The sequence below is a fragment of the Scyliorhinus torazame genome, chromosome 7 (assembly GCF_047496885.1).
Source record: "Scyliorhinus torazame isolate Kashiwa2021f chromosome 7, sScyTor2.1, whole genome shotgun sequence".
NCBI lineage: Eukaryota > Metazoa > Chordata > Chondrichthyes > Carcharhiniformes > Scyliorhinidae > Scyliorhinus > Scyliorhinus torazame.
In genome coordinates, this window is record NC_092713.1 from 126,026,420 (window position 1) to 126,043,141 (window position 16,722).

Here is a 16,722-nt window from a genome sequence, read left to right on the forward strand (position 1 = left end):
ATTTTTGTATATGGTGTATCATTTGAAATAAATCCCATTACGATTTACTCAAGTGCCTGAAATCCATCCTTAATGTCAACAGAAGGAAGTTTTCAGAGATAAAAGTATGCTAGCTGCAATCTTTGACATTCAGATGTTGTTTGTGATTATCAGTTGGGCTGTTATAAAATGACATTTCACAGTACACCTCGGAGCACACCAGAAAGATCGTATTAGAACCAAAAGATGTCACAGATTTGTTTTTTGTTTTTCTAGGATCTTCTATTCATCTTCAGTTTTGCTTCAACTCATGTAACATGCCAAACTGCTGCCTGATGTAGAATGCTGCATTTTTTTCTTTGTTGAACCTCAAAAGATGATCTGTGTTAATATGACGAATTACATGGGGTCTGTATGGAACGTCAAACAAATGCCCAGATATCAGTAGTATTTATGACCCACTCTCACAAAATGCACCTACACTTGCCTGCTGAAATACTTCTTGATAAAGGCTGCGAAACATGAAATGTGTGGAACCAAGTTTTTTTTAAAAGAAAGTTTCTGCGTTGGGAAGTATTTTAAAAGCTTCTTCTGACTGAGCCCATCACTCTCAGAACGATGGTGCTATCAGTTTAGATTATGGACTTGAACTGATGTCCCAGTTTCTTGCATGGATATTAAGTGATAGTGGATCAAAGACACAAACCAAACTGAACAATATGCATTTACAGTACTTTGGGTGTATTTTGAGGTAACTCTGAGGATACTAATTGTCACAGTTTTAGTGAGTGGATTGTTAGCAGTAAATCACAGAATCTTTACAGTGCTGGAGGAGGCCATTTGGTCCGTCAAGTGTGCACTGGCTCTTTGAAAGAGCATTCTTAGTCATGGTCCCAGTTCCCTGCTTTAACCCCGTAACCTTGCACATTCTTTTCAGAGAGCAATTCCATTCACGTTTGAAAGCCTAGATCGAACCTGCCACCACCCTCTAAGGAAGTTTGTTCCAGACTCCAACCACCCTCTGGGTGAAAATTATTTTCCTCGCAACACATCTACTGCTTTTGCCAACTATTTTGAATCTGTGCCCTCTCGTTCTCCATGCACACTTGAGTGGAAACAGTTTCTCACTATTTACACTGCCCAAACCCCTCAGGATCTTGAAAAGCTCAATCAAGTCTCTACCAAGCGCAGAGGCTTTGAACGTTTTGGGAGCAAAATATGATAATTTGTAATTTCTTGTCCAATATCTTCTTGAAAGGCGCTCTTCACAAATAGAAGTTACGTCAAATTAGCAATATGGAGAAACATCCTCCTTTGAGGAACTTCGACATATGATCATGGTTGATGGCCCAAAAACTCCTCTTCCTGTGTAAAGAAGCAAATCTCCCTGGGAAGATTAATTGCTTTTTTGCTTTTCTATTGGTTCTGTGACTCCCACTGGTCATTCCTGAATAGGATGTCATAACCTTCCTCCTGAAATAATTTTCCATCATCTTCAATGCTCTTCCATTAGGATTCTGTGATCCAGGGTCCAATTCCTGTGAAGGGGATAGTTGAATTTCTTTCTAAAATTGAGTCAAATGTCAGAGATGCACTTCAGCTATCACAGTTGATAATGACTGATCACTGGCTAAGTTTCTTGTTTCTCCAAACATGGCATTATGTGAAATATTGTGAGATTAGTTTTAGCAGTGGGAGGCATTATCCACCCCCACCCCGGTGGAATCTATTGGAAGACTGAGTCCCAGTTGGTGATTTGGTGTTGCTTCCAATCATGGAATTAGCATCAAAGTATCCATTTGGTTCGTATTTCATTGTGATAAAGGCAATAGATAAGCCACAGCCTTGAGCAGCAACGAGTGCTAGTTGGGAAACGCTGTTTACACTTGTCATTATGAAATCTTTGGCACTGCCCCAAGAGGTCTTTGTTGACATTTGGATGCAAAAGCAGCCTCATTTTCCACCTGCTTTTTTTAAAATAAAAAAATCATCCTCAGCCTCCATGACTGGGTCTGCCAAGTAAAGATGGGGTCTGCGAGTTAGGAAGGCTGTTCTGGAAGGATTTTTACCTGCTCAAGAAGCAGCTTTCCAAAGTGTTCAGACCCATCATTATCAGCTGCATCAGTCAGCTATTGCTGCCAAAATAGCATGGGCCATGACCGATTTGCTTATTCTCTTTCACCCCTTAATGTCTAAAGAAGTATTTGTACCTTGGGTTAGTATCGTAGATGGTACCATACAGTGCTGGCGGTTTAATTGCACTCATTTTGTCATGTACAGCCTGACATTTGCCTGCTCCTGAGTTCTGTAGCAAGAGGATCCTCCTTGTAAGGCCTAGACCCAACATCTGTGGGAAACCTAAGTGACATGTGCCACTCCTAGTCTTCTGGGAAAGGAGTCTGACATCAAGTCGAAATAACAACTTGTAGGTTTGCCATGTCTAGGCCAGTTTACAATTGTGATTGGTGGAAGACCCTTTCTTTCCTGGATATTTTATTCCAGTAGAAGACTGGTGTATGACCAGGATTTTGTGTGATTTATGGTGCCAAGGACACAGTCCATTTGTTGCTTTGTTTTCTTTGTGCTTCATATTTGACTGTGCTGATCAATTGGAACTTATTTTGGGGCTACAGTTGCCAACAATACTCAGCTTTTCATTTGAACATTGTAAGGAGCAGACCAATCCATTACAGTCTCGCCATGATCTGGACATCAATCAATTGCAGATCTTTTGGCAGAGTTTTTAAAAATACAAGGTTCGGTGGGAGGGTCAAACTTTCAGTTACCAATGGTGATGCAATTTGTTCCTGTTCGAACGTAGAATCCCAACAGTGCAAAACGAAGCCATTCGGGCCATCGAGTCTGCACCGGCCCTCTGAAGGGCACCCTACCCAGGTCCATTCCCCATAACCCCACCTAACCTTTTGGACACTAAGGGGCAATTTAGCATGGCCAATTCACCTAACCTGCACATCTTTGGACTGTGGGAGGAAACCGGAGCACCCGGAGGAAACCCCCGCAGACACTGGGAAAACATGAAAACTCCACACAGTCACCCAAGATTGGAATCGGACCTGGGTCCCTGGCACTGTGAGGCAGCAGTGCTCACTGTGCCACCGTGCCGCACCGATCAGGCAATGAAGCAGATGCAGGTCACCTTTGGTGGTTTGTCCTCCACGGAGTGGGATACTGCAGCATATTCGTAGACTAGAGAAATCAGAAATATGGTTATGTTTTACCTCGCAACAGGATTTCCCAAAATTCATGGCATTGACCATTTGGATATATAAAGGAGTTGGATGAGTAAAGGTGCTTTAGTTGTAAATTGAGGAACTGGAGTGACCATTCTTACCGAGTGGAATGTCCAAATGACAGTAAGCCAGGGAAAGTCTACAATCTGCATTTTATTTTTACGATGTGATTTGATTTTTCATCATGGTTTGAAGAGACAGCAAAGACAGCAGTTCAGTATTTCCTCCATTTTCTTGTCAACTATGAGGATTCTGATTTTGAGGCAAATAATGAGCTGCTATTCAAAAGTCCATTCATTCATAGCCAGTGAGTATGTTGCCACAGGGATAGGTTTCTGTTTTATTTTGATTATTTTTTTTTATTTTCATTTTTTTCACAATTAAGGGGCAGTTTAGCGTGGCCAATTCACATATCCTGGGGTCTTTAGGTTGTGGGCGTGAAACCCACGCAGACATGCAGAGAATGTGCAAACCCGACATGGACAGTGTCCCAGGGCCGGGATCAAACACGGGTCCTCGGTGCTGTGAGGCGGCAGTGCTAACCACTGTGCCACTGTGTTGCCCTCGGTTTCTGTTTAAGCTTTGCAATTTCTGAAAATAATTCTGTTTGTGATGTTAAACAACTGTTCGTCTCTGTTTATTCTGCATGCGGATTGCAATCTTGCGATGGCCTCCCCTGTAGGAGCTTCATCTGTCTCATCAGTTTGTCATGATTGAGAGGATTGTCATCAACTAATGTTGATCTGTAATGGTCCAATTGCATCCATACAGAGGAGTGTAAGTTGTCCGAATTGCAGATGCACACATTTCTGCATCTGTTTGAATGCAGATTCCCTCTGACTACCTGATTACAAAGGGAGTGATTATTCGTCCTCTGATTATTCTTTGTTGGGTTGTTTCCACAAAGTTTCCCACCACAAGAGTATGAAACAATGCATTTGTTTCATATTATTGTGTTTGTCAAGAAAACTAGATTTATTAACACATGAATCAACTTAAATTTGGAGTGTTTCCATCAGTTCATGATCTGAACTTGATTTTGATTTCAAGTCATAGTATTTTCCGTGTTTCATCTGAAAGGTTCTCTTAGGAATTTCTCTCCTTGTATCCAATACATCAAAAGGACTGTTTCCAGTTTAGCTTCATTTCTTCTAACCTCACCTCAGAAGCAAAATTCATAATATGGAGTGTTTTTATTTAGGTTTCTGTGAACTAAGATGAATTGCATGAATGGCATTTGTTCAGATGATGGTGACTTTTGCATCTGCAGTGGAAAGTACTGTTCTTTGATTTGTTGGCCAAAGTTAATTTTTTAAAAAAAAATGCGAGTTGATCATTTCAAATATGCCTCATCTAATCTGAAAGGAGTCCCAATCACCTTCCAAGTTACTGATCTCTAGACTCCTTAGTGTGTAGTGGGATTTTTGAATGAAGGAAAGTGTTGGATTACCTACTTTAAAGGATTATTTTCGCTCTCCTGAAGGAAATATCTCCATGCACCAACATCTTTCAATCTTTATAGGGAGTTTATTGTCAGCAGTTGTAATATGTATGCTGCGCTTTGTTTGAATTTCTGTTGTTGCCTTGTTCAAACAAAAAACGAATTTGTCAGCGCCTTTTTCCATGAAAGAATGGAGAGTCATCCCAGTACCTTGGAGATATTGATTTTTTAAAAACTAAAGACTATATCTACAGCAATTATTCCATTGTGAAACTGGGTGTAACATTCATGTTTACTGATTCCTTGAAATATATTTAAACCTTACACTTCAGGAGAAAGTTTAAGAATGAGACAATTCACTGATGAAATAGATTTTGTGAACCCACTCCATCATTTTAAAATGTTGCAGACAAATGCTGCCGGCTGAAGTCAGCAATGACCGAAATTGTGTGATAAATGTCCTGACGTACAGCATAAACCTTATTTTGCTAAGGCTGTTAACTGAGAGCTATTTACTCCTGGAGTACCTGAGATCCACAGAGCTTGAGCTTTAAAGGGTAGCTTGGGTTCCATGTGCAGTATTTAATAAAATTAAGGTGGTGGACAGTGCCTTTTAATTACATGAGATCTATCTCAGGAGCTGATGCAGCGCCTCATTGATTGATGTAAGTAACCTCATCTACCCTGTCAGGGGAGTCCCAGTCGTCAGCTGAACTAGCCTGTCCCTGAAGTGATGTAAACAATTTTTGTCTGAACTGTTTTTGAGTCTATAGACCTGCTGGCTGCATGAATTTAAAAGAGCATTGAGCTTTTTAAAAAAAACATCCCGCCTCCCTGAGGGATGCCTGTGCCAGTTGGGAAGCGAGTAGAAAGCTTGGGTCATACTCTGAAGAAAAAGAGAGGAATTCTAAACAGTGGTGATCAGGTTTTAAACTGATCTGTATTGCTAAAATAATTTATTTTGTGGTGGGTGATACTCACAGAACACTTATTTTTGTTGGGCAATATTCATAGTCCATATAGAAAAGGACCAGCTACTTAACAAATAACTTGATTTGCATCTGTCCATTTAATTACTGAATTAGCAATTCACTACTGAGCTCGTAAATGGTTTTTTTAAATTTAGAAAATGGTGCATTTTCTTAATAAATTAATTTCAATCAGCTTTTTAGTATTAATTAGTGAAATCCAGTAATGTTTTTAATGTTTGTATTGGCACTATAATAGATTATGTGAGCTGTATTTTTAGTCTGCTGTCAAATGAATTATACGATTTAAACTGAAAAGTGGCCTCACATTTATTATAAATCTGAGTAAAATGTACATGGACCCATTAAACCAGTATAATGTAGCAAATTTGGAACTTGAAAGACAAAGCAGAATTCAAAGCAGTTAAGTGCTGAAGGGAGGAAATTTTACAGGAGATAAGCCCAGATCACCCTGATAAACCAGTTGATTGCTGGAACATGGACTCTTCACTGGCCTATTCCTGTCAAAGACCAAAGAATAAGATTTGGGTTTCATTTAAGCATGGCATCATATTTGCAAATAAAGCTCACGTTTTCATTAAGTTTATTCTGTTATCAATTGCGAGTTGTCCAGGAATTAGAACTCGCGGAGTCCTTGATTACATTATGATTCATCTTTGAAAAAGCTCAAAGATTCCCCCACTTTTACTTGCAAAAAAAACATTTTTTTAACAATTGTGGCGGGTAAAACCTTGCATTGACATGCTTCAAAGTCATTACAAATTCCTGTACTTTTTATAGAAAGATATAAAATTGCTTATTTTGCATATTTTACCAATTTTCTGAATGAACTGGCTGTTGTTATTGATCATATAGTGTTTTATTATTGTATCACTTCAGTGTTAGTTTTATAAAAGTCTAGATTTACAGAAGCATAACACATGAGATGAAATGCTTCCCTCAAAACATGTGGCATGTGTATTTTCTTTGCGATTTGAGTAAACCCACTGAGCCTTTTTAGTGTAAATGAGGATTTGGCATTATTTTATTGCCACCATTTAATATTTTTCCCAATTTGCATTGACAGCACATGTTGCGTCTGAAGCCCTTGTGTTGACTAAAAACTGGTGGCTAGTCTGTGATGCATGTATCAGCAGACATGGCTTACCCATATGGTGCAGTGCTGCTTGTAAAATCCATATGGTCCTGTTGAAGGGGATCCCAGTGGGGATGAGAGGGGGTGTTAATGCCCTTTAGGCCAATCTATTCCCTCCTGGTGCTCCTTTACCATTGTCAGTACAGCCTGCTAAAGCATAAATTTGATTTGTGTTAATAATCAATGAAGTTCATTGTGGTTGATTATTTCAATACAGAAACAACTATTTGGGTATGGTTTTAATTCAGAAGACTATTCTCAGACTTTTTGTGGTCGATACAGTAGTGATTCATTTTCAAGTCTTGGATGAGCTTAACATTTTTATTATTCTTCACAGGAAGTGCTGCAGACTGTGCCGAAGTTTTGCTTTCCTTTTGATGTTGAAAGGTACAGTATTGCACGATAAACCAATCATTTTACATTTGACCCTCTGCTTTGAATCTTGAACATAAACTTCCTAAAAGCCTGGCAAGGAGGAGAAGTAAATATGAGATTTTTTGGAAAACAGCAGACTGTGAGTACATGTGCCAGTTGATAGCTGAAGAACTGGACATGTACTTCAATTTTTAAAAAATACATTGATAAATCTTTCATTTTGAGAGACCTTATCTGCAGTTAATGATGTGTTGGTGCCTTTTCAGCTGCAGCAGCAGCTTTTGAAAATCTAAGCCCCAGTATTGACCTTTTACCGACTACATCCTCTTGTGTCTTCACACTTGAGTCTTCCAGTTTATTGTGAATATTTTTGTAAGCCTTTTAGAATGAGCTTTTGCTCTTTGTTGGGGTGGATTTTAAATGTGCTTGGCTGAGGGTTCATGATATGTTTGAGAAAACTAGGTTCCATTGCTGCCATCCAGTGGCGCGCTTACTGATTAGAATTGGCTTTTAGAAGAAACGAGTTCACTGCCGTTGCCAAATATGAACAGCCTTTGACTAAACTGTAGTGATCTCCTTTATCAACTTGTAAAGGAACTTCCGGGATTTTTTTGCACTATTCATTTAAAGCACTTTAGCTGTTTGTCTTCTGATTTTGCTCTTATTTTATCCTCTTGCGCACACTGTCCTTAAGCAGCAACATTGGTTTGAATATATGCTTCCGTGAACAACAGTGCACTTCCTTTTTAAAAAAAGACAGCATTATATTTTCCTGATTATTGAGAGATCAGTGTGCATTGATTGCACAGGCTTATTTTTGTGCACAACAGACTCAAGTTCTTTGTGTGGCTTTGAAAATATAGAAGTTGGCGCAATGAATTAAAACCAAATGTTCATTCGGAACGTTTGAGAACATTTTGTTCAGGTATGGAGAAACCCAAATGTGGACAAACATAATGTCATCATGCATAAATTATATTACGTGTTTAGAGGCACTTCATTCTGTTGAATTGAAAACGAAGTGTCAAACTTTTGAAAATATTAAAGATTGACGCACCTATTTCAAATTCAAAGCGTAGGTAAGCTTGACAAGTTCTAATGTTCATTATTGTAAGAGAATCATAGATATCAAGAATTGTAAAGTGGAAGTTCAGATTGTTTTCTGCCTCGTTCTATCACAGGTGGTTCACGTTGCGCAAAAGACACCAATATTTTTGATGCATATTGTAATCTTTACTTTAAGCTTTCACTGAGGCCAAAACAACACTTCAGTAAAAAATATCTTTAAACAGTGAGACTCTCCATTTAATAATTGCACCCTTCCTCCTCTTCTGTCTTTATCTTATTGAAACGCGTGATTATCTATCTGCCAATCCACAGTTCTGATGAAGGCTGCACAAACAGAAAGCCAACAACCTGCCTCCTCTTTACAGCTACTAGCCGACCTGATTATATCTTGCATTTTCTGTTTCTATTTTGAAGATTCCAGCATTTGTTGTTTTAATTGAGCTATCCTTTTTAATAATGTTTCAGTTTTGCCTGCCACAACCATCGCAATTTGACATTTTGTGCTGCAGTTTTATTTCCTTTCAGACAGTTGACAACTCTGACAACGAAGATTTTATTTGCCAATTAATGTTGCACATGGTTATTTTCAGGGTTTCACAGAGTCAAGTGGGGCAGCACTTCACTTTTGTGCTCACTGACATTGAAAGCAAACAGAGGTTCGGTTTCTGTCGCTTGACCTCAGGGTGTAAAGTCTGCATCTGTATCCTCAGGTATGTGGAATTAAGTTGAATTGCATGTAGCATGTTTAAGATATGCAGAAGGTATTGGAGTACAATTACTGGGCGGGATTTACCGACCAATCCACCGCGTGTTTTTCGGCGGCAGAGGCGGCCCACCAGCGGGATTTACTGGTCCCGCCATTGTCAATGGGATTTCTCGTTGACTGCACCCCTCGTTGCCGGGAAACCTGTGTGCCAGCATGGAACCGGAATTTCCTGCCGCCGTGAACAGCCGGTAAATCCTGCCCAATGTCCCAAATGTTGCAGGAGAATGCATGTCTCATCCACTACCACTGAGTTTGCGAGATTTTGGCGAATCAGAGGTATTAAGGGTATCCACGAAAGCTTAGGGCATGTGGAGTTAGGTTGCAGATCAGTCATGATCTCATTGAGCAGGCTTGAAGGGATAAATGTTCTTTTACTATATTCCTGGTCATGAACCCACTACATTTAGTCCAATTTTCTTTTCATCAATTGCTGTGTCCAATTGTTTCTGCTGGATTTTTTTCTAGTTGTCTTGAATTCAGGCTCCCGTGTTTTCTTTAACCTTTCACTGCCCCTGATATCAGACCGCTTGTACAACGCCCAGGCTTGGATGAGTCCTGGTTTCCTCTGAATGAACCCTGGTAAGGTGGAAGCCATCTTGTTTAGTTTTTGCTGAAACTATATTTCTAAGTCACTGATTCTATACTGCACCCTAACCACTGTCTCAGGCTAACCCAGGCTGTTCGCGTTCTATTTGAACCTGACTTGAGTTTTCAACCCCATATCTTTTCCATGGGAAGCACCACCTACTTTTTACCGTGGTAATATAGCTGACCTCTGCCCCTACCTCAGTCCATCTGCTGCCAAAACATTCATCCAAGCACTTGTCGTCTCTGCTGGCAGACCATCCATCTTTCACCCTTTCACCCTCCGCCAAAACGTGGCTCATTTGCCGTTCCATAAAAGATTCGGCTCACCTATCATTTCTTTCTTGCTGACCTGCATTCAAGTTCCTATACCCCAAATTTATGAAATTTAAAAATTCTCATTCCTTTTATTGTCTGGAAATTATCTGACACTTCGGCCAGTTTAATATTAAAACGTTTCCCCCAGCTTAGCTTATTTGGAGATGAACAAAGGACAAAAACAGGTTCACGATTCAACCCAAATTTATTCACAAGTACAATAAAGCAGTTGCTATCCCAATTATCTTTATATTATTTGCCTAAGATTCTAATATTACCTGTGCCGGTGAAGTCGACCGAGCTGCAGGTCCAATTCTGAGTCTCCACTTTTTCAGGGTCCTCATCTGCAAAGGCGGTTCTCGCACCCTTCTTCCATTTGTTTCTGGTTCGCCACCGAGTCTTGTCCGTGGTCTTCGTGCCGAGTATTCATTGAGGAGGGTCTCTAGGTGTCCCTGCTTATCCCTCTCTTCGGACCCTTCCAGAAGATTCTCTGGCCTTCAGCCAATGAGGTCACTGGGAGGGGTCGCAACACCCAATCGAATTGCCGATTCCATCTCTGCATGGTACCAAGAACTGCTCCCAGGGGTCCATCTTCAGGTGCATTGTCCGCATGTAACCATATCCCATATAAGATTACGAAGAGAATTTGAGGTGCCAGAAAGTCTGGCTGCATCTGGGGAATACGCAACAATCGACCGCATCTGAATGGGGCCGATTATCTCTGATATCCGTTTGCAGGACAATCCAGCCTTTTCCTGGTTTGCCTGTCTCTGACCAGTGTATTTGAACTTGGCTTGTTTAAATTCCCATCAAGCCTGGCTGCTGGCTGCGGTTTAATTAAAAATGTCCAATTATGTGTTGGGTCTACAATGGTGTTTAAATATGGCGCTGGGACCTAAAAACCTGCCAGCTAACGGCAGGCAGATGCTGTGGCCTTCCAGGTGACTCCGAGAGGAACTCGGCTGTGCATAATTAATAAACTTCCAAATGTGAATTCTACCATGGGATCCTACCAGTCTGGCCAGCAAGAAAGGCGCCAGCGGAGCCACCTGGCACTGCACTTCGCCTCAAAAAACAAGAATTGCGTACTTGGTTTTTTTCGCCCAGAGGGAAAGGATAACGGAGGCAGAAAGCCTCAAGTCATTTAAAAGGTATCTGGAAGAGCAGATGGAGGGGGAGTTTAAAAGGTGGGATATGCTCCAGCTTTCCTTGGCAGGACGGGTGCAGACTGTGAAGATGACGGTTCTCCCCAGCTTCCTCTTCGTGTTTCAGTGCCTCCCCATTTTCATCCCCAAGTCCTTTTTCAAGCGGGTGAATAGGATTGTTACGGGATTTGTGTGGGCGAATAAAACCCCGCGAGTCAAAAGGGTATTCTTGGAGCGTAGTAGGGGGGTGGGGGGGGGGCGCGGTGGGGTGGGGGTGGGGGGGGGGGAGTGGGGGACTGGCTCTGCCGAACCTCTGTGGTTATTACTGGGCGGCCAATGTGGCCATGATCAGGAAATGGATGATGGAAGGGGGGGGGGGGGGGGGTGCGGTGGTTGGAGGCACCAGTCTAGGGGCACTTGTTACGGCTCCGCTGCCGTTCTCGCCGGCGCGATACACCACTAGTCCGGTGGTGACGGCGGCACTGAGGATCTGGGGGCAGTGGAGGAGACACAGGGGAGAGGAGGGGACCTCGGTGTGGACCCTGATACGGAATAACTACAGATTTGCTCCGGGTATTTTGGATGGGGGATACCAAGGCTGGTATAGGGCAGGTATTAGGAGGATGGGGGACCTGTTTATAGACGGGACTTTCCCTAGCATGCAGGCGCTGGAGGAGAGGTTCGGCCTACCCCCGGGGAATGCGTTCAGGTACCTCCAGGTTCGGGACTTTCTTAGAAAACAGGTGGGGACATTTCAGCTGTTGCCCCCGTGTAGGATCCAGGTCAGGGTGGTGTCTGGCATCTGGGGAGGGGAGGGGAAGGTGTCGGGCATATATCAGGAGTTGCAGGAGGTGGAGGAAGCCTCAGTGGAGGAGTTGAAGGGCAAGTGGGAGGAGGAGCTGTCTGAATGCCTGTGGGCCGATGCCCTGGGCAGGGTGAACTCCTCATCATGTGCCAGGCTCAGTTTAATTCAGTTTAAGGTGGTGCATCGGGCGCATATAACGGCGGCAAGAATGAGTAAGTTTTTTGGGGTGGAGGACAGGTGCCCGACATGTGCAGGGAGTCCGGCGAACCATGCCCATATGTTTTGGGCATGCCCGGCGCTTAAAGAATTCTGGCAGGGGTTTGCGAGGGTGATGTCTAGGATTTTGGACACTCGGGTGAAAGCGAGTCCAACAGTAGCGATATTTGGGGTGTCGGAGGATCCGGGAGTGCAGGAAGCGAAAGAGGCCGAGGTACTGGCCTTTGCCTCTCTGGTAGCCCGGAGACGGATCTTGCTAATGTGGAGGGACTCAAAACCCCCGGGTGTGGAGACCTGGGTTAGTGATATGAAGGGGTTCCTCAGCCTGGAGCGAATAAAGTTCGCCTTGAGAGGGTCCTTGATGGGGTTCTCCCGGCAGTGGCAACCTTTCCTTGACTTTCTAGGGGAGCAGTAAGTGTCAGCAGCAGCATCCTGGGTGGGAGGGGGTGGGGGGGGGGGGGGGGGGGTTCAGGTGGGGTTACTGTTGATATAATGTGAGTTGGGCATGGAGACAAAACCCACCTTGTTCTGTTTTTTTAAAAAAAGGAGAAACTTTTCTGTTGTGTAAGTAGTTTTACTGTAAGCTTTGGGATATGTTGATTGTTATTTTTTATTATCTGTATTTCTATTTTTGTTATGTAAAAACGCTCTTTAGAAAAACTTTAATAAAACATTTATTTAAAAGAAAAGGTATCTGGATATGCACTTCAAGTGCCGAAACCTGCAGGGCTACAGACCAAATGCTGCAAAGTGGGATTAGGCTAGGGGGCATGTTTTTCAGCTGGCACAGGCACGATGAACCAAGTGACCTCTTTGTGTGCTGTAAACCTTTTATGATTCTATGATTCTATGTTTCTATGTTGACTGTGCTTGCAGACTTCATACTTGGGGATTGCTTCCTTAAAGCTCTTTGACCAAGCTTTTTGTTCAGCCCTTTTAATATTTCCTTCTTTGGCTCAGGATTCATATTTTTGTTTGCACCCCTTGGGAGCAGCTTGGGATTTTTTCTAAATCAGAGGCATCAAAAAGATGCAAATTGTTGGTCAGAATCTTTGAATTATTAATAGGAGAAAATCTGTCTCACTATGCTGTCGACCAACATCTGGAAGAGAAACGATGAGTTCACCTATTGGCTGTAGAGTCTTCAACTTCCCTTGGACAAGACTCAAAATGCTCACCTATCTCTTATTGGACTGAGCAGCTTTGTATTTCCAACATTCTTTTTATTTGGGAGCGTGCAGCTTGCCAAATTGCAGTTTTTCATAAATTCAAACAAAATTAGAAGTTCAATTTCTCGGCACAAATGGCAAGCTGTACTGTTCGCGAATTATATTTTTGTGCCTTTTTTGGGGATATCTTTGCCTTCTCTGTTAATTCCATTGCTGCATATGATCAACTGGCTTGGGTTGCAGTTGCCATTTTTACTAACATAACAAGGAGTCTTTCTGGGAATAAAAGATTTGTTGTGATTGGTAATGCAAATGTAGATTTGCATCTGCTTTAACAACAGCAATTCCGAAGAGGGGGAAAAAATACATCTGGGGCGTCATTCTCTGACCCCCCGCCGGGTCGGAGAATCGCCGGGGGCTGGCGTGAATCCCACCCCCGCCGGTTGCCGAAATCTCCAGCACCGGAGATTCGGCGGGGGCCGGAATCGCGCCGCGCCGGTTGGCGGGCCCCCCCGCTCGATTCTCCGGCCCGAATGGGCCGAAGTCCCGCCGATAAATTGCCTGTCCCGCCGGCGTGGATTAAACCACCTTTTGAACGGCGGGACAAGGCGGCGTGGGCGGGCTCCGGGGTCCTGGGGGGGGGGGCGCGGGACGATCTGGCCCCGGGGGGTGCCCCCACGGTGGCCTGGCCCGCGATCGGGGCCCACCGATCCGCGGGCGGGCCTGTGCCGTGGGGGCACTCTTTCCCTTCCGCCTCCGCCACGGTCTCCACCATGGCGGAAGCGGAAGAGACTCCCTCCACTGCGCATGCGTGGTAAACTGTCAGCGGCCGCTGACGCTCCCGCGCATGCGCCGCCCGGGGATGTCATTTCCGCGCCAGCTGGCGGAGCAACAAAGGCCGTTTCCGCCAGCTGGCGGGGCGGAAATTCCTCCGGCGCCGGCCTAGCCCCTCAATGTTGGGGGTCGGCCCCCAAAGATGCGGAGCATTCCGCACCTTTGGGGCGGCGTGATGCCCGTCTGATTGGCGCCGTTTTGGGCGCCAGTCGGCGGACATCGTGCCGTTTTGGGAGAATTTTGCCCCTGTTGACTGACTGGCTGAGGCCAATTTGATCCACCTAAAAGGATAGTTAAGTGTCACAACTCCTCACAGGGCCTTCCAAATTCCTGAAAGTGTTTTTGACCATTTATATTTCTTCAAACTTTGTTATATGCTGGAGAGATTCCCTTCAGGTTAAATGCTGAAAATCTATACAGAGGTGCATAGGACTTTGCAGGGTCCGTTTTAAACACCACTACTGGTTGTTTGAATATCAAAACGAATGTAGCAAAATTGTCCCATTTTCAGTCACAAATCGAAGTGCCGCAATCACTTCTCTCTTTGGCTATTGTGTATGGGCTATTACTTAAATGTGTGATTTTGATCTTCATAAGACAACCCCCTCATCTCTGGAATCAATCAAATGAACCTCCTCTGAACTTAATGCAACTACATCCCTCGTTAAATGAGGGGACCAAAACTGTACACAGTACTCCAGGTGCAGTCTCACCATTGCCTTGTGCAGTTTCAGCAACACTTCCCTACTGTACCTGCAACAATTCATGCACGAGGACCCCAGATCCCTCTGCATCGAAGCACTCTGAAGTTTCTCTCCATTTAGATAACAAGTTATCTTTCCATCTATCCAATCAAAATGGATAACTTCACACTTATCCATCTGCCAAATTTTGGCCCACTCACCTATTTATATCCATTTGTAAATTTCGTGTTTCCTCATTGCAACTTACTATCCCACCTATTTTAGTGTAATCTGCAAATCTGGCTGTTGTACCTTCTATCCCTATATGCAAGTCATTAATATATATTGTAAACAGTTGGGGCCCGAGGACTGAACCTTGTGGCACCTCACTAGTTACATCTTGCCAACCTATTTTTGCTGACTTTCTGTCCGTTAGCCAGTCTTCTATCCACTCTAGAGATCTGTATTGATCCTTTCTACACCCACGTGCTCAATAGTGAAAGAAAGTCATAATTGAAAATGCTTTTAATCAGGTATTGTTAGGAATCTGTTTCTCAGGAAAATTGGCATAATCCATGTGGTCCCAGATTTTTAATTTGTGTTTTTAATTTCTTCATGGGAATCCACCTGAAGTCACATCCATGCAAAACATTATACATTGTTTGCACTGAGTGCTGAATTTGGTGCATTTGAGTGCTATAGTGAGAGTTTGGTGACTGAGGGAGTTGGGTGAGGAGGGAGTAAGGTGCTCCTTTCATTTTGTTTCCGACATTTCCGCAAAGAGCGAGAAGGGAGCCAGGAGTTTACAGAGAGTGCAGCTGACTGCGAGCAGAGTTGGAGGGCGGAGGTCCAGTTGGTCTACAGGGCAGTTATATTCTGTAAGGTAAGAGGGGATGGAGGCTAGGCCAGTTGCATGCTCCTCCTGTAGGATGTGGGTGGTGAGGGATACCACCGGTGTCCCCGCTGACTACCTGTGGGAAGTGCACCCAACTCCAGCTCCTCAGAGACCGTGTTAGGGAACTGGAGCTGGAGCTGGATGAACTTCGGATCATCCGGGAGGCAGAGGGGGTGATACAGAGGAGTTACAGGGAGGTAACCACACCCAAGGTACAGGACAAGAGTAGCTGGGTTACAGTCAGGGGAAAGAAAACAAACAGGCAGACAGTGCAGGGATCCCTCGTGGCCGTTCCCCTTCAAAACAAGTATACCATTTTGGATGCTGTTGGGGGGGGGATGACCTACCGGGGGAAGGCCCTAGCGGCTAGGTCTCTGGCACTGAGTCTGGCTCTGGGGCTCAGAAGGGAAGGGGGGAGAATAGAAAAGCAATAGTAGTAGGAGATTCAATGGTTAGGGGAATAGATAGGAGATTCTGTGGTCGCGAGCGAGACTCCTGGAAGGTATGTTGCCTCCCGGGTGCAAGGGCCAGGGCTGTCTCGGATCGTGTCTTCATTATCCTTAAGGGGGAGGGGGAGCAGCCAGAAGTCGTGGTGCACATTGGTACCAACGACGTAGGTAGGAAAAGGGGTGTGGAGGTAATAAACAAGTTTAGGGAGTTAGGCTGGAAGTTAAAAGCCAGGGCAGACAGAGGTGTCATCTCTGGTTTGTTGCCGGTGCTACGTGATAGCGAGGCTAGAAATAGGGAGAGAGTGCAGTTGAACACGTGGCTGCAGGAATGGTGTAGGAGGGAGGGCTTCAGGTATTTGGATAATTGGAGCGCATTCTGGGGAAGGTGGGACCTGTCCAAGCAGGACGGGTTGCATCTGAACCAGAGGGGCACCAATATCCTGGGAGGGAGGTTTTCTAGTATTCTTCGGGAGGGTTTAAACTAATTTGGCAGGGGAATGGGAACCGGATTTGTAGTCCAGCAACTAAGGTAGCCGATATTCAGGACACCAAAGCGTGTAGTGAGGCAATGGGGAAGGGAACACTGACAAAGGAAAGTACTTGCAGGAACGGAGATGGG

At 44.0% G+C, this 16,722-nt stretch overlaps 1 protein-coding gene across 3 annotated transcripts in view; it reads left to right on the forward strand.

The window, feature by feature from the left end:
- dennd1b (DENN/MADD domain containing 1B) overlaps positions 1-16,722 on the forward strand; it is a 415,175-nt gene that overhangs the window by 163,791 nt on the left and 234,662 nt on the right. For 2 of the 3 annotated variants that reach the window (XM_072511469.1, XM_072511470.1), the window contains exons 4-5: positions 7,133-7,182; positions 8,829-8,948. The exons of the other annotated variant lie outside the window; for it this stretch is intronic. In XM_072511469.1, the coding sequence (XP_072367570.1) occupies positions 7,133-7,182; positions 8,829-8,948 (170 nt within the window). The remainder of the gene's footprint in view (positions 1-7,132; positions 7,183-8,828; positions 8,949-16,722) is intronic. 3 annotated transcript variants of the gene reach the window in all.